A 24,444-nucleotide genomic window follows, 5' to 3' on the forward strand; every position below is an offset into this window, starting at 1 on the left:
CCTCCCGGTCCATAAGCCTCATTCCTGATTAATTCCTCATTCCTATGCCCAAAACATTGATTCTCCCGCTCTTTGGATGCTGCCTGACATGCTGTGCTTTTCCAGCACCACACTCTCGACTCTAATCTCCAGCATCTGCAGTCATCACTTTTTCCTAGCATAAGATAAGAGCCCAAAGTATTGGAGTAGTATATTGGTATGGATAGAGAATTCGCTCACTGGCAGCAAACAGCAAATGGAGATAAGGGGCTCTTTTTCGGCAACTGTAATCAGTGGAGTTCCACGGGGATCAGTGCTAGATCTGCAACTTCATTATGATTGGAGGAAGGAAGCAAATGTACTGTCGTCAAAGTTGCAGCCAACACAAAAATAGGCAGAAAGGCAGATTGCTAGTGGGATGCAAGCAGTTTACAGAGATGATTTGGAGATTCCGGTGTCGGACTGGGGTGTACCAAGTTACAAATCACACAACACCAGGTTATGGTCCAACAGGTTTAATTGGAAGCACTAGCTTTCGGAGCCCTGCTCCTTCATCAGGTGGTTGTGGATTACACAATTGTAAGACACAGAATTTATAGCAAAAGTTTACAATGTGATGTAACTGAAATTATACATTGAAAAATACCTTGATTGTTTGTTAAATCTCTCATCTATTAGAATGGCCATGATAGTTTCACTTCTTTCATATGTAAATCACAAAACCTTTTTTAAAAGTTACATTTTCAGGTTAACTGTAACAATTGGTGCCAGCGCAGATAAGATGTTGAGATGTTAAAGGTGTTAGCCCCCTGCCTGGAGAAGTAGCCTGGTCCGGTCCATGAGTGGGTGCATACCTTTGAACACAAAGTGTCCTTGCTGCATCAGTGCTGCTGGTGTCAGTGCAGTATCAAAGTGCAGAAACATACTGTGAATGGATTGGAGATGTACCAAGAGGGGTTCTTCAAGGCGGGCACATGTAGGTTGCCGATGTCCACAGATATATGGTGCATGTGGCCAGTGCCTATGGAATGTGGCCCGAGATTGAGGTCGTTTAGAGAAAGTAGTCAGCTGAAGTTGTCAGGTACCCACTCCACCCTCTACATCGATAATTCTGGGCATCCAGTTTGCTAGCGACTGGTGATAGCATAGCAAACTGCATATTAATGAGATGAGATCTTAATAGGCAACTCAGTGTTCCCTCATGAGAATCTCACCTCGAGGCCTGGAACTTAGATAAAAAGTGCAGTAAATTGCTCTAGAGGTTAATACAAGCCTCATCGGACTTCTCTCACTAACGTGGTTACGCTATCATTCTGTGAGTGTGACTATATCAGGCCTTTGCTTGACTAGTCTGTGAGACAATCTCCCAATTTTGGTACTAGCCCTCAAAATGCCAGTAAAGGGTAGTATGTTGTAGGGTTGACAGGGCTGAGTTTTCATTGCCGAGGTCAATGCCAAGTTGACCATCCTTCTCTTGAGACATTTTCACAGTTGATCCAAGTGAGTGCCTTACTGGGCCATTTCAGTGGGCAATTAAGGCCACATTCTGGGTCGGGGGTCACATCCCAGACAGATCAAGTCAGGATGGCAGTTTTACCTCCCTAGAGAGCATTAGCGAACCAGAAAGTTTCATGACCACCACTCGACTTCTAATTCTAGACTTCTATTGAATTTCAATTCAAGGAAGGGAACATAGCAGTACTTTGGGATGGAATTCCACAGGATATAGATAGTCAATGAATGACTAGCCTCGTAGCAAAGAAACAGAGGGACAGTCAGAGCAGAGTAGTGGAAAGATCCGGAAAAGATGATGATGCAAAGATCTGAAAGTGAGAATCAAAATATTCAAATTGAGTTGCAGAGACACAGGAGATTGGCAGAGCTAATAAATACAGAGAACTTTGAACTTTGCAGAAAAAGATGGAATATGAGAGAATATTTTGGACAAAGAACAATTTACCTCTACCAAGTCTGAGATCACGTAAAATTGTAACAAACGTGGTTTGAACTTCCTGTTGTGTATGTATAAGCTCCAAAGTATATTCTAATCATGCAGAGGAGCTTTTATTAAGATTTTTAACTAAAAACAGAAAATGCAGAGCATGAACGAAATTGTTTTCAATTGTTGCTTTACCAACATGGATTAACTAAATCTTATAGTAATACGTTGTTAGGCAAGTGATCCGGCACCCAACTGGCTTCTCAATTTCAGATGGTAGTCTGGCAAAGCCTCAATAAGAGGAAGGAAATGGAAATCAGAAGGATTAGTGCAGATAGTTCTCTTGTAGCTTTTTGATGGCTTGTTTAGGGCAGGATTTACAAAAGGAGAGGAAATGGCTCCTTCGTTGGGATAAGCAACAATCACAAAACCATAAATTTGCCCTCGGGAAATTTTTTAAAAAATTCATCTTCTTTTGAAAAAAGATAGACTTTTCCACTTAATGTAGTATTAAACCATAAGAAAGGTTCCATGTCCCTCAGGTGTTGAATGAGTGCTACATCACTGAAATGATGGAGCTCAAAGGGTCAACACACATTTCAATGATTATTCTCTTTCCTGCAAATCACAACTATCCCCAAGCAACAATTTAGACAGGAGAATACAGGAGTCTGAAGGCCCCTGTTTAACCTCAGGGTATGTTAAAATTTGAGATATTTAAGGAAAAGCCATTGAACATTACTTATAACAAACATATGGAGATAATCTTCAGGAGTTTTTGAAAAATTAAATCATATGTTCAGATCTCACAGGTGTGCAGTACTGAAAAGATTATTGTGGAACTGATACTGAAAACAAACAAAATTTCAATAAATACCAGTCATGATTTAGTCAGTTTTCCTGACATTCAAGTGAGTAAATTTCCAAATAATTGTACCCATCCTTCAAAAAGGGGAGTAGATGAATATTAGATTAAAAATGGATCATTTTTCTCTGTAGAAATACTGTAGGTTTACACTATTGTTGAAATATAAATTTGCCACTTCACAACTTGCTGAGGGACATAAGGTTGACATGAACATGAGATGTTGATACTTACATGATAAAATACCCACGAGATACAACTGAAAATATGGCCTTCTTCACTGGAAAACATTTATAATGGTATGTCTAAATCTTCCCTAAACCACCACTCTGGCACTGAAAATTAACTTATATTAATATGCATCTCTTTATCTCAGATTTGAATTATTGTTGGAGAATGGAAACTTTTTTTCCTATAATTCTTCTGGTCCCTTTTTATCTCTCTCTTGAATACATAATCCTTCACTTTGTTCATTTTGTTTTTTGTGCCTTAATAGAAATTGGGCTGAATTTGATCTGAAGTAGTTCAAAGGTCAATATTGTCAAATTTCATGGAGGGTTTCTCTATGTGAGGCCCCATGAGGTTTCTCACTCTACTAAACTCACCTCATTAACTATGTACCACATCCTTATGCCATGTCTCTCGGCACAGACGGCAACATTCCCCATTGTGAACCAGGTCAAGCACAAGCAGGCCTGCAGTTGCCCCACACTGTTCATGTGAGTTGCTGTAGACATATTCAATGGAGGGAAACTGTGCTGAAAGGAACCTCGAGGTCTTTGTGGATGAGTTGGTGCAGAGGACGGACTGTCCGTTTCCCCCAGAGGACACTGTAACACAGACTCTCCGGCTGGGTCTGTGCTTGCCATCCGGATCAGGGCAGTACACACAGTTTGGAGGAATGCCCAACAATGCAGAAAAAAGGTCAATGACCATCTCGGCTCCACGAGGGTAAGTATCACCATATTCTCTCTGCTACCTCACACACACTATCTCTGCAACCTCTCACACACTATCTCTGCTACCTCACACACACACTATCTCTGCTACCTCTCACACACTATCTCTGCTACCACTCACACACCATCTCTGCGACCACTCACACACCATCTCTGCGACCACTCACACACCATCTCTGCGACCACTCACACACCATCTCTGCGACCACTCACACACCATCTCTGCGACCACTCACACACCATCTCTGCGACCACTCACACACCATCTCTGCGACCACTCACACACCATCTCTGCGACCACTCACACACCATCTCTGCGACCACTCACACACCATCTCTGCGACCACTCACACACCATCTCTGCGACCACTCACACACCATCTCTGCGACCACTCACACACCATCTCTGCGACCACTCACACACCATCTCTGCGACCACTCACACACCATCTCTGCGACCACTCACACACCATCTCTGCGACCACTCACACACCATCTCTGCGACCACTCACACACCATCTCTGCGACCACTCACACACCATCTCTGCGACCACTCACACACCATCTCTGCGACCACTCACACACCATCTCTGCGACCACTCACACACCATCTCTGCGACCACTCACACACCATCTCTGCGACCACTCACACACCATCTCTGCGACCACTCACACACCATCTCTGCGACCACTCACACACCATCTCTGCGACCACTCACACACCATCTCTGCGACCACTCACACACCATCTCTGCGACCACTCACACACCATCTCTGCGACCACTCACACACCATCTCTGCGACCACTCACACACCATCTCTGCGACCACTCACACACCATCTCTGCGACCACTCACACACCATCTCTGCGACCACTCACACACCATCTCTGCGACCACTCACACACCATCTCTGCGACCACTCACACACCATCTCTGCGACCACTCACACACCATCTCTGCGACCACTCACACACCATCTCTGCGACCACTCACACACCATCTCTGCGACCACTCACACACCATCTCTGCGACCACTCACACACCATCTCTGCGACCACTCACACACCATCTCTGCGACCACTCACACACCATCTCTGCGACCACTCACACACCATCTCTGCGACCACTCACACACCATCTCTGCGACCACTCACACACCATCTCTGCGACCACTCACACACCATCTCTGCGACCACTCACACACCATCTCTGCGACCACTCACACACCATCTCTGCGACCACTCACACACCATCTCTGCGACCACTCACACACCATCTCTGCGACCACTCACACACCATCTCTGCGACCACTCACACACCATCTCTGCGACCACTCACACACCATCTCTGCGACCACTCACACACCATCTCTGCGACCACTCACACACCATCTCTGCGACCACTCACACACCATCTCTGCGACCACTCACACACCATCTCTGCGACCACTCACACACCATCTCTGCGACCACTCACACACCATCTCTGCGACCACTCACACACCATCTCTGCGACCACTCACACACCATCTCTGCGACCACTCACACACCATCTCTGCGACCACTCACACACCATCTCTGCGACCACTCACACACCATCTCTGCGACCACTCACACACCATCTCTGCGACCACTCACACACCATCTCTGCGACCACTCACACACCATCTCTGCGACCACTCACACACCATCTCTGCGACCACTCACACACCATCTCTGCGACCACTCACACACCATCTCTGCGACCACTCACACACCATCTCTGCGACCACTCACACACCATCTCTGCGACCACTCACACACCATCTCTGCGACCACTCACACACCATCTCTGCGACCACTCACACACCATCTCTGCGACCACTCACACACCATCTCTGCGACCACTCACACACCATCTCTGCGACCACTCACACACCATCTCTGCGACCACTCACACACCATCTCTGCGACCACTCACACACCATCTCTGCGACCACTCACACACCATCTCTGCGACCACTCACACACCATCTCTGCGACCACTCACACACCATCTCTGCGACCACTCACACACCATCTCTGCGACCACTCACACACCATCTCTGCGACCACTCACACACCATCTCTGCGACCACTCACACACCATCTCTGCGACCACTCACACACCATCTCTGCGACCACTCACACACCATCTCTGCGACCACTCACACACCATCTCTGCGACCACTCACACACCATCTCTGCGACCACTCACACACCATCTCTGCGACCACTCACACACCATCTCTGCGACCACTCACACACCATCTCTGCGACCACTCACACACCATCTCTGCGACCACTCACACACCATCTCTGCGACCACTCACACACCATCTCTGCGACCACTCACACACCATCTCTGCGACCACTCACACACCATCTCTGCGACCACTCACACACCATCTCTGCGACCACTCACACACCATCTCTGCGACCACTCACACACCATCTCTGCGACCACTCACACACCATCTCTGCGACCACTCACACACCATCTCTGCGACCACTCACACACCATCTCTGCGACCACTCACACACCATCTCTGCGACCACTCACACACCATCTCTGCGACCACTCACACACCATCTCTGCGACCACTCACACACCATCTCTGCGACCACTCACACACCATCTCTGCGACCACTCACACACCATCTCTGCGACCACTCACACACCATCTCTGCGACCACTCACACACCATCTCTGCGACCACTCACACACCATCTCTGCGACCACTCACACACCATCTCTGCGACCACTCACACACCATCTCTGCGACCACTCACACACCATCTCTGCGACCACTCACACACCATCTCTGCGACCACTCACACACCATCTCTGCGACCACTCACACACCATCTCTGCGACCACTCACACACCATCTCTGCGACCACTCACACACCATCTCTGCGACCACTCACACACCATCTCTGCGACCACTCACACACCATCTCTGCGACCACTCACACACCATCTCTGCGACCACTCACACACCATCTCTGCGACCACTCACACACCATCTCTGCGACCACTCACACACCATCTCTGCGACCACTCACACACCATCTCTGCGACCACTCACACACCATCTCTGCGACCACTCACACACCATCTCTGCGACCACTCACACACCATCTCTGCGACCACTCACACACCATCTCTGCGACCACTCACACACCATCTCTGCGACCACTCACACACCATCTCTGCGACCACTCACACACCATCTCTGCGACCACTCACACACCATCTCTGCGACCACTCACACACCATCTCTGCGACCACTCACACACCATCTCTGCGACCACTCACACACCATCTCTGCGACCACTCACACACCATCTCTGCGACCACTCACACACCATCTCTGCGACCACTCACACACCATCTCTGCGACCACTCACACACCATCTCTGCGACCACTCACACACCATCTCTGCGACCACTCACACACCATCTCTGCGACCACTCACACACCATCTCTGCGACCACTCACACACCATCTCTGCGACCACTCACACACCATCTCTGCGACCACTCACACACCATCTCTGCGACCACTCACACACCATCTCTGCGACCACTCACACACCATCTCTGCGACCACTCACACACCATCTCTGCGACCACTCACACACCATCTCTGCGACCACTCACACACCATCTCTGCGACCACTCACACACCATCTCTGCGACCACTCACACACCATCTCTGCGACCACTCACACACCATCTCTGCGACCACTCACACACCATCTCTGCGACCACTCACACACCATCTCTGCGACCACTCACACACCATCTCTGCGACCACTCACACACCATCTCTGCGACCACTCACACACCATCTCTGCGACCACTCACACACCATCTCTGCGACCACTCACACACCATCTCTGCGACCACTCACACACCATCTCTGCGACCACTCACACACCATCTCTGCGACCACTCACACACCATCTCTGCGACCACTCACACACCATCTCTGCGACCACTCACACACCATCTCTGCGACCACTCACACACCATCTCTGCGACCACTCACACACCATCTCTGCGACCACTCACACACCATCTCTGCGACCACTCACACACCATCTCTGCGACCACTCACACACCATCTCTGCGACCACTCACACACCATCTCTGCGACCACTCACACACCATCTCTGCGACCACTCACACACCATCTCTGCGACCACTCACACACCATCTCTGCGACCACTCACACACCATCTCTGCGACCACTCACACACCATCTCTGCGACCACTCACACACCATCTCTGCGACCACTCACACACCATCTCTGCGACCACTCACACACCATCTCTGCGACCACTCACACACCATCTCTGCGACCACTCACACACCATCTCTGCGACCACTCACACACCATCTCTGCGACCACTCACACACCATCTCTGCGACCACTCACACACCATCTCTGCGACCACTCACACACCATCTCTGCGACCACTCACACACCATCTCTGCGACCACTCACACACCATCTCTGCGACCACTCACACACCATCTCTGCGACCACTCACACACCATCTCTGCGACCACTCACACACCATCTCTGCGACCACTCACACACCATCTCTGCGACCACTCACACACCATCTCTGCGACCACTCACACACCATCTCTGCGACCACTCACACACCATCTCTGCGACCACTCACACACCATCTCTGCGACCACTCACACACCATCTCTGCGACCACTCACACACCATCTCTGCGACCACTCACACACCATCTCTGCGACCACTCACACACCATCTCTGCGACCACTCACACACCATCTCTGCGACCACTCACACACCATCTCTGCGACCACTCACACACCATCTCTGCGACCACTCACACACCATCTCTGCGACCACTCACACACCATCTCTGCGACCACTCACACACCATCTCTGCGACCACTCACACACCATCTCTGCGACCACTCACACACCATCTCTGCGACCACTCACACACCATCTCTGCGACCACTCACACACCATCTCTGCGACCACTCACACACCATCTCTGCGACCACTCACACACCATCTCTGCGACCACTCACACACCATCTCTGCGACCACTCACACACCATCTCTGCGACCACTCACACACCATCTCTGCGACCACTCACACACCATCTCTGCGACCACTCACACACCATCTCTGCGACCACTCACACACCATCTCTGCGACCACTCACACACCATCTCTGCGACCACTCACACACCATCTCTGCGACCACTCACACACCATCTCTGCGACCACTCACACACCATCTCTGCGACCACTCACACACCATCTCTGCGACCACTCACACACCATCTCTGCGACCACTCACACACCATCTCTGCGACCACTCACACACCATCTCTGCGACCACTCACACACCATCTCTGCGACCACTCACACACCATCTCTGCGACCACTCACACACCATCTCTGCGACCACTCACACACCATCTCTGCGACCACTCACACACCATCTCTGCGACCACTCACACACCATCTCTGCGACCACTCACACACCATCTCTGCGACCACTCACACACCATCTCTGCGACCACTCACACACCATCTCTGCGACCACTCACACACCATCTCTGCGACCACTCACACACCATCTCTGCGACCACTCACACACCATCTCTGCGACCACTCACACACCATCTCTGCGACCACTCACACACCATCTCTGCGACCACTCACACACCATCTCTGCGACCACTCACACACCATCTCTGCGACCACTCACACACCATCTCTGCGACCACTCACACACCATCTCTGCGACCACTCACACACCATCTCTGCGACCACTCACACACCATCTCTGCGACCACTCACACACCATCTCTGCGACCACTCACACACCATCTCTGCGACCACTCACACACCATCTCTGCGACCACTCACACACCATCTCTGCGACCACTCACACACCATCTCTGCGACCACTCACACACCATCTCTGCGACCACTCACACACCATCTCTGCGACCACTCACACACCATCTCTGCGACCACTCACACACCATCTCTGCGACCACTCACACACCATCTCTGCGACCACTCACACACCATCTCTGCGACCACTCACACACCATCTCTGCGACCACTCACACACCATCTCTGCGACCACTCACACACCATCTCTGCGACCACTCACACACCATCTCTGCGACCACTCACACACCATCTCTGCGACCACTCACACACCATCTCTGCGACCACTCACACACCATCTCTGCGACCACTCACACACCATCTCTGCGACCACTCACACACCATCTCTGCGACCACTCACACACCATCTCTGCGACCACTCACACACCATCTCTGCGACCACTCACACACCATCTCTGCGACCACTCACACACCATCTCTGCGACCACTCACACACCATCTCTGCGACCACTCACACACCATCTCTGCGACCACTCACACACCATCTCTGCGACCACTCACACACCATCTCTGCGACCACTCACACACCATCTCTGCGACCACTCACACACCATCTCTGCGACCACTCACACACCATCTCTGCGACCACTCACACACCATCTCTGCGACCACTCACACACCATCTCTGCGACCACTCACACACCATCTCTGCGACCACTCACACACCATCTCTGCGACCACTCACACACCATCTCTGCGACCACTCACACACCATCTCTGCGACCACTCACACACCATCTCTGCGACCACTCACACACCATCTCTGCGACCACTCACACACCATCTCTGCGACCACTCACACACCATCTCTGCGACCACTCACACACCATCTCTGCGACCACTCACACACCATCTCTGCGACCACTCACACACCATCTCTGCGACCACTCACACACCATCTCTGCGACCACTCACACACCATCTCTGCGACCACTCACACACCATCTCTGCGACCACTCACTGTCTCTGCTACCTCACACACGCTATCTCTGCCACCTCACACACGCTATCTCCACTACCTCACACACGCTATCTCTGCTACGTCTCACACGCTAACTCTACTACCTCACACACGCTATCTCTATGACCTAACATATGCTATCTCTGCTACCTGACACACATGCTATCTCTGCTACCTCACACACATGCTACCTCTGCTACATCTCACACGCTATGTCTACTACCTGAGACAAGCTGTCTCTGCCACCTCACACACGCTATCTCAGCCACCTCAGACATGCTATCTCTGCTACCTCACACACTCTATTGCTGCTACCTCTCACACATTATTGCTGGTACCTCACACACGCTATCTCTGCCACGTCTCGCACACTATCGTTGCTACCTCACACACACTATCTCTGCTACCTCACACGCTATCTCTGCTACCTCTCGCACACTATCTGTGCTTCCTCTCACACACTATCTGTGCTTCCTCTCACACACTATCGCTGCTACCTCACACTCCCTGTCTCAGCTACGAGGCCCATAGCCCAGCTAGGCTCATGGCCTACCCCTCTCACTGTTGTTTGCTCCCACCCATCCTATCCCCCCACCCTACTTACCCTGCATGGCCTCTGTGCTTCCACCCCACTGACTCAGAAAATCTTTTCCTCACCTCCACTGGCACTAACCCCCTTCTAACTCAGTCATTCCCTCCCTTCCTCTCATTTCAGGGAAGAACAGCTCTATTGAGGTGGAGAGAGCCACAATGGGCAGTGGAGTGCCTGACATTCAGTTCCTCATGGTGACGAGTGAACAGATCCCACACTGATATCTGTGTCATTCCTCGGTCTTCCCGTAACTTCCTGGAACTGGTTGCACTGGAGCCAGACAGTTGGACACGACCTACTGCCTAGATTATAGAGGTATGAACCCAATGACCCTGGCCACCTTAACTGACTGTGTCCCAAGCTCATGGACTGATAGCAGAGGTGCTTTTGATTTACTGTGCCAGTATCCCCCAAATGACATTATCTCCCTTCCCTTGATAGAGGACTACTGCCCTTAGACTTGAAGACATAGCCATTTGGATGATGCACATACAGTGTGTTTGCTACTGGCACAAGTGTAATATGAGACTGACATAGCATGGTGTGCTGCAGCAACATGTCCACCATCTTGACTGATGACTGCTGGCAACCAGGACAAGCTTCCTGAATTTGTGTCTTTGCTGAAAGGCAAGGCAAGACAGACGTACTGTGAGCCTTTAAGCTCTGGCTGAGGAGGAGGAATGTCAGGGCATTCAAATAGACAAAATGTGAGTGCCCACTAAGACAGCAAGTGAGGAGCCCTCAAAAGCACCCTGGCCCAATTGATGCGATCGATGCTTGTTCCGGTGTGCAAAATGGCCTAGCAGCAGCAGCACTCTAATGAAAGGTGCCAGCTGGATTCAAAAGGCAGCGTTAAAGTGGAATACTGTCTTGCTTGTGGATTAACAATGTGCCATAAGGGTACATGAGGCTGGCATATGGTCTATGCCAATGTCTGTAGACAGGGTGCATGCCCATAGACTGTGCCCAGAGATGTTTCCAACTGCTGGAGGGTCAGAGAAGTAAAGTAACAGTTTTGACTTTGGAATGAAGAATTATTGCCATCTTGTTGCCTTTATCCAATGGGTGAGAGAATTGGCCAAACTGACCAGTATGGCACAACATCACCCTGTGTTCCTGGTAATTGGTATGGATCAGAAGTACTTGAGGGACAGGATAGGCTAACATACAAACAACAATGAAATGTGCTGGGATAGAAAGAAAACATGATATTATGAAAATATAAAAGAAGAAAAGGAGCATTTGGTGCATATCAATGCGATAAGATGAGCTAATGAGATTTTAATGAATGCTAATACAAGCAATTAGACCTCTTAGCCAGATCCAGGTCTTGGCCATTCAACACTCGATTACAAAGTGGAATTTCTTGCTCTTAACATCAAGAATCTCCTCACTGCTGATCCTACTCTATTTTCCCTACTTTCTCACCTGCAGGTGCACTGCACTGTATTTGGATTTCCAGAAGGCATTTGACAAGGTATGGCACAAAATAAGAGCTCATGATATATGGGGTGACATACTACCATGGAGCGAAGATGGCTGGCAAAATGGGAGGGCATAAAGGAAATGTTTTCAGATCCTGCAGGATGTGGTGAGTAATGTGACACAATGCCCTGTGGGACCTCGATAGTTTATCCTCGACGTAAGCGACTCAGATAGAGTCTGAATGTATGCTTGCTAAATTAGTTGATGACACAAACATAGGTAAGAAACCAAGTGGTGAAGAAGACATAAGAGCCTGTAAACGTATAGATAGGTGAAGAGAATGGGCGAAAAATTGACTGAGGAAATTTGAGAAAATGTGAACTTGTCTACTTTGGTAGGAAGCACAAAAAGCAGTGTGTTATTTATTGCAAAACTGAAATTGCAGAACTCTGAGACAGAGAGAAATCTGATATACAAAATGTTAGTATATACGTGATTTGGAAGGCAAGTGGAATTTGTCATTTATTACAAGGGAAATAGATTGTAAGGTTGTCTTGCTACAGATGTGTAGAATGCTGGTGAGACCACACCTAGATTATTGCGTACAGTTTGACCTACTTATTTAAAAAAAAGAATTAAAATGTATTGGGCACAATAAGGTGAAGATTAACTTGACTGATACCTACGATGGGGAAGTTACCTTATGAGGGAACATTGGATAGGCTCGGTGTGTACGGTTTGGATTTTAAAGGAATGAGACATGGTTTCACCTGAAACATCTATGATGCAGAAGGCACTTGACAAGGTAGAAGCTGAGAGAATGTTTTCTCTTGTGGGAATGTTTAGATTCAAGAGACACAGTTTAATTAAAAAAAAAGATGGGGGGGTGTCCCATTCAAGAGGAAGACCTTTTTTTTCCTCTCAGTGTCAGAAACACTATAACTCACTTTCCCACAGAGCACTGGAGACAGGGTCATTACATACTTTTAAAGCAGAGGTGGAATACATTCTTGACTAACAAGGGAGTAAAAGATTATCCGGATAGGCAGGAATGTGATTTTGAGGGCAAAATTAGATCAGCCGTGATTTTATCAAATGGCTGAGTAGGCTGAATCTGTGCGTTTATAATTGCTATATTCCTATTTGTTATCTTCTTTAGTTCTTTCTTCTTTGCTGACATCTTGCTATATTCCTATTTGTTATCTTCTTTAGTTCTTTCTTCTTTGCTGACATCTTGCAAGTACTTCAATTACACTCAGCTACTCACTGAGTTAGCAGTTCCTTTGTTTTAGCATAAAACATAAATCCAATAATGTTCACAATGCATTTGCTTAAAGGCAGAAGACAAAAATGATGAAAATCAGGACAAAAAGCTTCCTGCAAAAATGGGAATTTAAAATTCAGAGGTTCTTAGTGGTTACCAGAAAATATACGATCCACCAGTACTCTTATTTCACTAACTTTATTATATTTCTATGAGGTGAACCAAGTTGTGTGGGTCTAGAATATCCAAATGTTGATTACTGACATCTGGGTTCTATTGATCTACTCACGTTAATGGCTTCCCGCAAGGTAGTGTGGAAATGTGGTCTTCAAAACGGGTCACAGGAAAACTCTCAACTTCTAACTTAATTCCAGCTGTTGAGGGGCAAAGGTAAACTTGAGAGACGCCAGTAGTAATACAAGGAACCAACTATGTCACACTGTTTTTCCTGTTCCCCAAAATCTCCACCTTATATTACTGAATTGAGCTGCCAGATGAAAATCTTGAAAACACGCCATTCCCACTTTCAGCATGTCAATAGTGAAGCCTGTAACAATACTGAGGAGCTGGTCTATAATAGCCAGATGCAATATGTATATATTTTATATCTGAATGTTAACCCCAGCATGCAAATTCCTCCTGTCATAATTGCATTCCTTCTGTATCATTTACAGCCTTTTGCAGTTCTCCCCCACTACTACCATCTCGGTATTTGTTTCCTGTTTTACAGTCACATAGTCCAACCATTCCATACCGACCATGTTCCCAAACTAAGCTATTTCCATCTGCCTGCACTTGGCCCATATCCCGCCAAACCTTTCCTATTCATATACTTATCCGAATGTCTTTAAATGTTGTAATTCTACCCGCATCCACCATTTCTTCTGGAAATTCATTCCACACCCAAACTATTCTCTGTGTAAAAAAGTTGTCCCTTTTAAAATCTTTCTCCTCTCACCTTAAAAATATGCCCCCTAGTCTTGAAACCCCCCCCTAGGGAAAATACACTTGCCATTCACATTGTCTATACCTCTCATGACGTTACAAACCTCTATAAGGTCATCCCCTCAACCTCCTACAATCCAAAAAAAAAAGTCCCAGCCTATCCAGCCTCTCCTTACAACTCCAACCTCCAATTTTACTATGATCTCAACTGATTAAATTCTCTTTAATGTGTATCTACTTTCTGTTCTCACTGGATAAGGATCCAGGGTGAATGGGGGCTGATTTTCCTTCTTCTCTATCCCAATGTTGCTGAAACATCTACTCTGAGCTGACAGCAGCTAATTCCACTTGGATCAGACCAAGGATGTTTAGTGCCTTCCATTCATTCCATTCCACCCTCAGAAGAGAGAAAACAATGGGGCCTTAAGTCCAAAAATCAGAAGCTTCAACCTGCCTCGCACAGCCACCCATGACCAGGTCTGCCTTTGACACCAACCCATTCTTTAAGCCCTCCGCCACTACTGTGACTGTCTAACAAGTTTAAAGAACCTGAATCCATTCAGCTGCTTGTGCAAGTTTCCCCCACTACCTTGTCCACTAAACCAAACCTTCCAATTCTCGTCCCACCACCTCTGAAAGCCTAACGCTTCCTAGTTTCTTCCCAATCACCCCTTTCCCCTCTTCAAACACATCTCACTGCAAGACTGACTCTTCCTCAAGGACAATGTTTCTGAAAGGGATCACATGGAGGTGATAAAAAGCTAACATGTCTCTGTCAGATGTACAGCATGGAAACAGACCCTTCGGTCCAACCTGTCCATGCCGACCAGATATCCCAACCCAATCTAGTCCCACCTGCCAGCACCCGGCCCATATCCCTCCAAACCCTTCCTATTCATATACCCATCCAAATGCCTCTTAAATGTTGCAATTGTACCAGCCTCCACCACATCCTCTGGCAGCTCATTCCATACACGTACCACCCTCTGCGTGAAAGGATTGCCCCTTATGTCTCTTTTATATCTTGCTCCTCTCACCCTAAACCTATGCCCTCTAGTTCTGGAATCCCAGACCCCAGGGAAAAGACTTTGCCTATTTATCCTATCCATGCCCCTCATAATTTTGTAAACCTCTATAAGGTCACCCCTCAGCCTCCGACGCTCCAGGGAAAACAGCCCCAGCCTGTTGAGCCTTCCCTGTTGCTCAGACCCTCCAACCCTGGCAACATCCTTGTAAATCTTTTCTGAACGCTTTCAAGTTTCACAACATCTTTCCGATAGGAAGGAGACCAGAATTGCACGCAATATTCCAACAGTGGCCTAACCAATGTCCTGTACAGCCCAACATGACCGTCATTCAATGAACTCTTCCAAGTGTAACTCCTGAGAATGAATATCAATGATATTTATTTTTTTAGACACCATATCCAAAACTAAACTATAGGGTGAGGCTGAATAAGCTGGGGCTGTTTTCCCTGGATCGTTGGAAGCTGAGGAAGTCACCTTGTGTATATAAAGTCACAAGGGGCATGGATAGGGTAAATACACAAGGTTTTTTCCCTGGGGTAAGGGAGTCCAGAACTAGAGGGCATAGGTTTAAGGTGAGAGGGGAAAGATATAAAAGGGACCTAAGGGGCAACTATTTCACACAGAGGGTGGTACGTGTATGGAATGAGCTGCCAGTGGAAGAGGCTGGTACAATTGCAATATTTAAAAGGCATCTGGATGGGTATATGAATAGGAAGGGTTTGGAGGGATATGGGCCCCGTGCTGGCAAATGGCAGTAGATTAATGTAGGATATCTCATCTGCATGGACGAGTTGAGCCTAAGGGTCTGTTTCTGCGCTGAACTCTATAAACTGTTCCCAGCAGAGAGATAAACATGTTTCAGTCAGGAACATTTAATAATGATATTCAGTATCAGTGCTGGTTAGTTTCCCCCTGCCTAACCTGCAGCAGCTTGAGCCCACTAACATAAGTGAACTCAGGATCAATGCTGGGATCTTGTTGGTCAATACTGATTAACTTCACACTTCAACTGAGCTGCGAGCTACCCCTTGGCACTTTTAAAAGGGGCCCCTAATTTGAAGTTCCTTCCTTGACTGTCCCTTCCTTGATTTGGTTCTTTGCTCCTTCACAACCTGGCTGCTGGACAGTTCCATGGGTTATATTTTCACTAAATAAATATTTCGGAGGTTTATGACAATCAAGGTCTTACTTTCATTCAGCTGTCTGCTGCTTCTGACACATTCCAAAATCATTTCTCGATAACACACTGGGTTTTCCCTCAGCATCTCCGCAGCGTCCACGTTGACTGCATCTTCCAGCACGGGATTGGACAACATCACCTGGGTGGAGATGGGAAGACATTCCAAATCAAACTTTCCATGATTAAAGAAGGACAGGACCAAGAGGTGAATTAACTGATCTGATATCATCTTACCTCCTCTGCATTTCAACTTTCAACCCAAACTGAACTGAAGGATAAAATTCACCCTTCATTTCTGGCTGTTTAGATTAGATTAGATTCCCCACAGTGTGGAAACAGGCCCTTCGTCCCAACAAGTCCACACCGACCCTCCAAAGAGCAACCCACCCAGACCCATTCCCCTACATTCACCCCTGACTAATGCAACTAACACTACGGGCAATTTAGCATGGCCAATTTAACAAGGAAGTGAGGAAGGAAAGAACTGGATGCAATTTAGTAGAGGCTGCAGAAGTGTTTGGGAGAGGAGGAGGGTGCTCGAGGTGGGGAAACAAGGTGGTCGCTGCAAGAGACGTGGTTCATTATTATTGAGAATATTGCTGACTTCTTCCCATTCTCCTCCAGAAATATCAAATGTCAACACAATGCAGAAGATACATGTCTGTATCACTTTGGCACTGCTGTCTCACAGCACCAGGGATACAGGTTCAATTCCACCCTCAGGTGACTGTCTGTGTGGAGTTTGCTCATTCTCCCCGTGTCTGCTCGGGCTTCCTCTGGGTGCTCTGGTTTCCTCCCACAATCCAAAGATGTGCAGGTTAGGTGGATTGGCCGAGCTAAATTACCTTGTAGTGTGCAGGGATGTTCAGGTTAGGTGGATTCGCCATGGGAAAGGGTGGGTTGCAGGGATAGATTCTGAGTCTGGGTGGGATGCTTTTCAGAGGGTTGGTGCACTCTTAATGGGTCAAATGGCCTCTACCTGTACTGAAGGCATTCTGTGATTCTAGTTTATCTTCATCTCTTTCTATGTGACAAGTAATTAAAAATAAAAAGAGGCTTTTTGAGAAAATCTCAAGAAGATCCCTCAAAATATAATTTTAATTTCTGAGAGTTGTCCCCACATCATGATCACAGGCAATCTAGGAGCCAAGCAGCAGATGCAGCTACAGCAAGTCTTACGATAGCTGAAGGCTCATTACCTTCACACCATTCACCAAACTCCTTCTCACTAGTTCCCAAACATTCCAGGACAGGGGAGTGAATGAGTTAGTGCCAGTTGTGTAGGAACATGACAGGACATTGGCTAGTGGGATGTAGAAAGGGTCAGAGATTTGCTCATACCGCTCAAAGTTAAGAAACGTGCAGCGATAGATTTTGAAAGTACAAATAAAGGAAATAGAGACCTCAATCTAACAGATATGAAATACAGCAGAGGAGAAAGTAAGAAAATGGAAATGTGCATGAGAATCAGCGAGAGAACAAACTAGCAATAGGGAGTTTGTGCGTGTGTGAGTGAGAGAGAGACTGTGGGTGTCAGAGAGAGTGTGTCTGTGAGAGTGACAGAGAGAGAGAGAGAGAAAAGAGTGCATGTGCACATCAGACAGAGAGAAAGTATGTATCAGAGAGGTAGAGAGAGAATGGGGGTGAGAGAGAGAGAGTGTGTGTGCGAGAGGCAGAAAATATGTGTGTATGTGTGTTAGAGAGTGTGGGTGACAAAGCTACAGAGAGAAAGAATGTGTGTGTGAGATCGAGAGACAGAAAGAGAGTCTATGTGTGTTTGTGTATGTGTGTCTTTAATCTTCCAAAATTGTGATCCCTATTATAGTAAAACAAAATATTGCCGATATTGGAAATCTGAAACAAAAACAGAAATTGCTGGAGAAACTTGACAGTATCTATGGAGAGAAAATGGAGTTAACATTTCGGGTGAGGTGACCCTCAGGTTAAACCACCACCAGTCGTTTCTCTAATGACAGACTAAGACTAACGACCTGGTATGACGAGGGCAGCAGACGCCTGGGAACACCATAGCCTGCAATTCCCCTCAAAGTCACACACCATTTGGATTTGGACCGGTCTCACCATTCCTTCACAGACACGGGGGTAAAACAACACTGTGTGTGCTTATACCCTGAGTGCTGTGCTGGTTGATTAACACTATCTTCTCTAGTGCTATTAGGTATAGGCAGTAAATGCTGGCCTAGTCCTTGATGTCCATATTCTATAAAAAATTAAAGTAAGGGATTGATTATTATTGTCAGGGGAACGTGCAGAAACTGCGAGAGAATTGAATATAGAAAACAGGTCTGAAAAAAATTCATGCAATTATTTGCCATATCTCAAGATCAAAATAATTCATTGCACTAACCAAATAGGATCTGGTTATGAAATTCTCCTATATTGTAAAAAACTGTGAGGAAGGAATGAGGAAACGGACAAAATGGATATACATTTCTTGGGCGGCACGGTGGCACAGTGGTTAGCACTGCTGCCTCACAGTGCCAGAGACCTGGGTTAATTTCCCGCCTCAGGTAACTGACTGTGTGGAGTTTGCAATTCTCCCCGTGTCTGCGTGGGTTTCCTCTGGGTGCTCTGGTTTCCTCCCACAGTCCACAAATGTGCAGGTTAGGTGAATTGGCCATGCTAAATTGCCCGTAGTGTTAGGTGCAGGGGTAAATGTAGGGGAATGGGTATGGGTGGGTTGCGCTTCGGCGGGTCAGTGTGGACTTGTTGGGCCGAAGGGCCTGTTTCCACACTGTAAGTAATCTAATCTAGTAATCTAATTTAAGGGAATCATGATTCGGAGGTGGCGGTGTTGGACTGGGGTGTACAAAGTTAAAAATCACACGACACCAGGTTATAGTCCAACAGGTATTGTGTTATGTATTGGTGCTGTGTGATTTTTAACATTTCAGGGAGCTGGCATAGGCATGGTTTGTCTTGTAAACTTTAATTTGCAGACAATGCCTCCCTCTGCTGGAATGACAACCTATTACATTCTAAATAAATGGCAAACAAAGTAAAATACATCCTGGACAGGCAGTAAACTTGAAATTTCAGAAAATGATAAAGGTAAAACTCCAGCTCTGGATGCATTCTAATAATGAGGATATTCTATATTATCTTAATTCATAAAGTAGATTAAAAAGTGCAGCAGTCCGCCACCATGCCTTTCAATTTGGATATGAAAAACAGACAATCACCACTGTATCCTCAATGTATTTATCCAATCTTACCTCACATCCTAAATACAAATACTAGGCAAATTATGAATGTGTAGAATGTCATTAAATAACTTAAAAGATGGTTTGATTTTACTTTAAACTTTATTTCTGTTTAATCTTAAATTTGAATTGACCCTTTTCCTATTTTGTGTGAAGATATTGTTTTGTTTTCTTTCCTCCACATAGTTTCAGAAATGCAGAAGTGTTACAGCACAGGAAGAGGCCATTTGGCCCATTGTGCTGTACTGGCTTGTTATATGAGCATCATTATCTGGTGCTGTGTCCTGCTGTTTTCCCCATACCTTTGAATGTTATTTTTATCCAACTAAACATCCACACAATTGGCCAAGTGAGAAGCTTTTCCCCACTTCACCCTCTGCAGATCACTTTAACTCTGTCCCATCCTGCTCTTGTTCCTTTTCCAAATGGGAACAGTTTCTCCCTACCTACTCCATCCAGCCCATTCAGGATCTTGAAAACCTTTAAGAGATCTCCACTTAAGTCTTCTTCTCCCCAAGGAAAACAGTCCCAACTTCTTCAGTCGTTCCTCATTTCTGAAGTTCCTCATCCTGGAATCTTTCTTATAACATGTCTCTGCACTCTCTCCAATGTGTTCACATCCTTTCTATATGGTGACACCCAGAATTGTACTCAATACTTCAGCTGAGGTCTACCAAGTGTCTTACACAGGTTCAACATCACCTCCTGGCTTCTATGTACTATGTTTCTATTAATAAAGCTGAGGTTACTGTGTGCTTTACTTACTATTCCCTCTACCTGTCCTGCCAATTTCAATGCACATATATAGATTCCACTGCTCCTGCATCCCACTTCAAATTGCATCCCCTATTTTAGATTGTTCTTCTGACCAAAATCCATCACTTCACACTTTTTCATATCTGAAGCATCTGCACACTTTATCATCTTGTCTACATCCTTCTGGACTTCTGCACTGTCCTCCTCCCTGTTTACAAATCTTTGAAGCTTTGTGTCATATGTGAACTTCGAAATTGCCCTCTGCACACCAAGATCCTAATCATTATTAAATATCAGGGAAAACCAGAGTCTAATTCCACTACAAAACCTTGCTCCAGCCCAAACACTTTCCATTGATTAATCTCTGTTACCCATCAACCAGCCAATTTCACATCCATGTTACTTCTGTTCTTTTAATATCATAACCTAAAATGTTCCTCACAAGTCTGTTGTATGGCCCTGTTTTAAGTGTCTTCTGAAAGTCTACCACGCCAACAGCTCTACTCTCATTGAGCCTGTTACGTTTTCATATAACTCCAGCAAGTTTTTCCTAATCAACTCACCTTTATCCATGTAACCAATTCTACTCCAAATAGTTGTCTCTAGGAGCTTCCCCATCTATGAAGTTAAACTGACAGGTCCAGAATTGGTGAGATTATCCTTACGAGCTTTCTTAACAGGGCCAGAGTGTTTGCAATTTTCCACTCTTCTGGCACCTAGGAAAGACTGAAAGATTGTGTCCAGTATAATTTTCACTCTCAATTCCTTCAAAATCATTGAGTGGCTCACATCTGGTCCTGGTTCCTTGTCAACGTTAAGTACCCACAGTCTATCTATCACTTTGGTGCTAACCATTTGACTGAGTTCCCTCTCTGTCACCATGATGCAAAATATTCATATATCACCTCAGCCATGCTCCCAGCCTCAACATATAACGTCTCCCTTTGCACACCCCCACATCCCATCCCCCGTTGATCCCTAATCAATCCCTACGCCTCCTTTTACTACTCATTTACAATTTGTACAGCCTTGGAAAACTCTGGGACACCTCTTTCTGTTGGCTGCCAACCTTTTCTCATAATTACTCTTTGCTTCTCTTCTTTGCTTTCTCACCTCCCTCTGAAAATTTTTTTTTAGATTAGATTACTTACAGTGTGGAAACAGGTCCTTCGGCCCAACAAGTCCACACTGACCCGCCGAAGTGCAACCCAACCCCTTCACCTAACACTATAGGCAATTTAACATGGCCAATTCACCTAACCTGCACATTTTTGGATTGTGGGAGGAAACCGGAGCACCCAGAGGAATCCCACGCAGACATGGGGAGAATGTGCAAACTCCACACAGAGAGTCGCCTGAGGCAGGAATTGAACCCTTGGCTCTGGCACTGTGAGGCAGCAGTGCTAACCACTGTGCCACCATGCCACCCATGCTGTTTATTTTCGACCTGACACTTGTTCTAAGCACATTTTTCTTCTTTTTTATCTTAATTTCTACTTCCTCTGTCATCGATGATGTCCTGGATTGGTTTGTTCTACCTTTTCCCATTTGAGCGAATATACCATGATTGGACCCAAGCCATCTCCTCTTTGATTGTAGCCTTTTGTTCAGTTCATGTTTTTCTTGCAAACTTCTTGTTCCAGTCAATGCTGCCCAGTTCTATTCTTGCTCCCATTGAAATCTATTCTCCACCAGTTGATGTTTCTCACTCTGGATTGTTGCAAATCATTCTGTCCCATCATCCGAACCTTATAATACAATGATCACTGTCTCTTAAATGCTCCCTAACTGAGACTTGGTCCACTTTGCCAGCTCATTTCTGAGCACCAGATCTAACAGTGCATCCTGACTTGTTGAACTGGAAACATACAGTTATAGGAAGCTCTCCTGCATGCAATCCAGGAACATTTGTCCCTTGCTGCCCTGAACACTATGAGTACCCTGTTCATGTTTGAGTAATTGAAGTCCTCCATTATAACTACTCCAATATGTTGGCATCTCTTTGTAATTTCCCTGCAGATTTGTTCTTCTACATCCTTTCCACTGGTTGTTCTAAAGACTACATCCAGCAACATAATTGTACACTTTCTGTTCCCTAGTTCTAGTCAAATTGATTCTGTGCTTGGACCTTCTGAGACATCTTGTTTCTCCAGCCCTGCAATTAATTCCTTAACCAGTTCTGCTATCCTCTTCTCCGTTCCTTCCTTTCCTGAGTAGCTTTTCATCTGCAAACTGTGCCTGTAACTCTCCACTGTTAACGATACTCCATACATTCACATACAACCCTGATTGAGCCTTCAATACTTTCTCCCTGATTTTCTTGGTTTCCGCAGCCCTGCCGAGTGTCACAGGATAGCTATCAGAACTGTGAATGTTAAATCCCTGGCAGACTGAGGCAAACTACACCACCCCCTTTCACCATCATTGAATTAATACAGATCTGGGAATTGTATCTGGTTGTGTCTCTCTCACTGAGACATTAGGAGTAACTCTGTTCATTGCTTTCTAGAGGTTGTGATTTGAAAACCTGTAGACCAGGTCACAATATTCAGCAAAATGTTACTACTCTCTGATGTTACTATGTAACATTATGTGCAATATGTATTTCAACAGGAATCAGTTACTCTTGGCTAACTGACAAATAGATGTTGAAGCTGGTAGAGTAGTGGATCATGTCACTGGATGAGTAATCCAGAGACTGTCTGTGCAAAGCAATGTAACACAGGCTATACAATCATAGACTCCCTGCAGTGTGGAGGAGGCCTTTCAGCCAACGAATCCACACCAACCCTCCAAAAAGTATCCCACCCAGATCCATCCCCTTACCCTATCCCTGCATTTCCCACGGCTAATCCACTTAACCAATGTATCCTGGACTCTATGGGGCAATTTATCATGGCCAATCTACCTAACCTACACACCCGGACTCTATGGGCCAATTTATATAGAACATAGAACATTACAGTGCAGTACAGGCCCTTCGGCCTCGATGTTGTGCCGACCTGTCATACCAATCTGAAGCCCATCTAACCTACACTATTCCATGTACGTCCATATGCTTGTCCAATGACGACTTAAATGTACTTAAAGTTGGTGAACCTACTACCGTTGCAGGCAAAACATTCCATACCCTTACTACTCTCTGAGTAAAGAAACGACCTCTGACATCTGTCCTATATCTATCACCCCTCAATTTAAAGCTATGCCCCCTCGTGCTTGCCGTCACCATTCTTGGAAAAAGGCTCTCCCTGTCTAACCCTTTGATTATCTTATATGTCTCTATTAAGTCACCTCTCAACCTTCTTCTCTCTAA

General features: G+C 46.6%; 1 protein-coding gene across 4 annotated transcripts in view; it reads right to left on the bottom strand.

The window, feature by feature from the left end:
- LOC122554781 (ubiquitin-conjugating enzyme E2 U-like) overlaps positions 1–24,444 on the bottom strand; it is a 70,536-nt gene that overhangs the window by 21,835 nt on the left and 24,257 nt on the right. For all 4 annotated transcript variants that reach the window (XM_043700157.1, XM_043700156.1, XM_043700154.1 and 1 more), the window contains exons 6-7: positions 17,161–17,290; positions 14,288–14,372 (exon numbers count right to left, since the gene is read on the bottom strand). In XM_043700157.1, the coding sequence (XP_043556092.1) occupies positions 14,288–14,372; positions 17,161–17,290 (215 nt within the window). The remainder of the gene's footprint in view (positions 1–14,287; positions 14,373–17,160; positions 17,291–24,444) is intronic.

Source organism: Chiloscyllium plagiosum, chromosome 11 (assembly GCF_004010195.1).
Source record: "Chiloscyllium plagiosum isolate BGI_BamShark_2017 chromosome 11, ASM401019v2, whole genome shotgun sequence".
Classification (NCBI taxonomy): Eukaryota; Metazoa; Chordata; class Chondrichthyes; order Orectolobiformes; family Hemiscylliidae; genus Chiloscyllium; species Chiloscyllium plagiosum.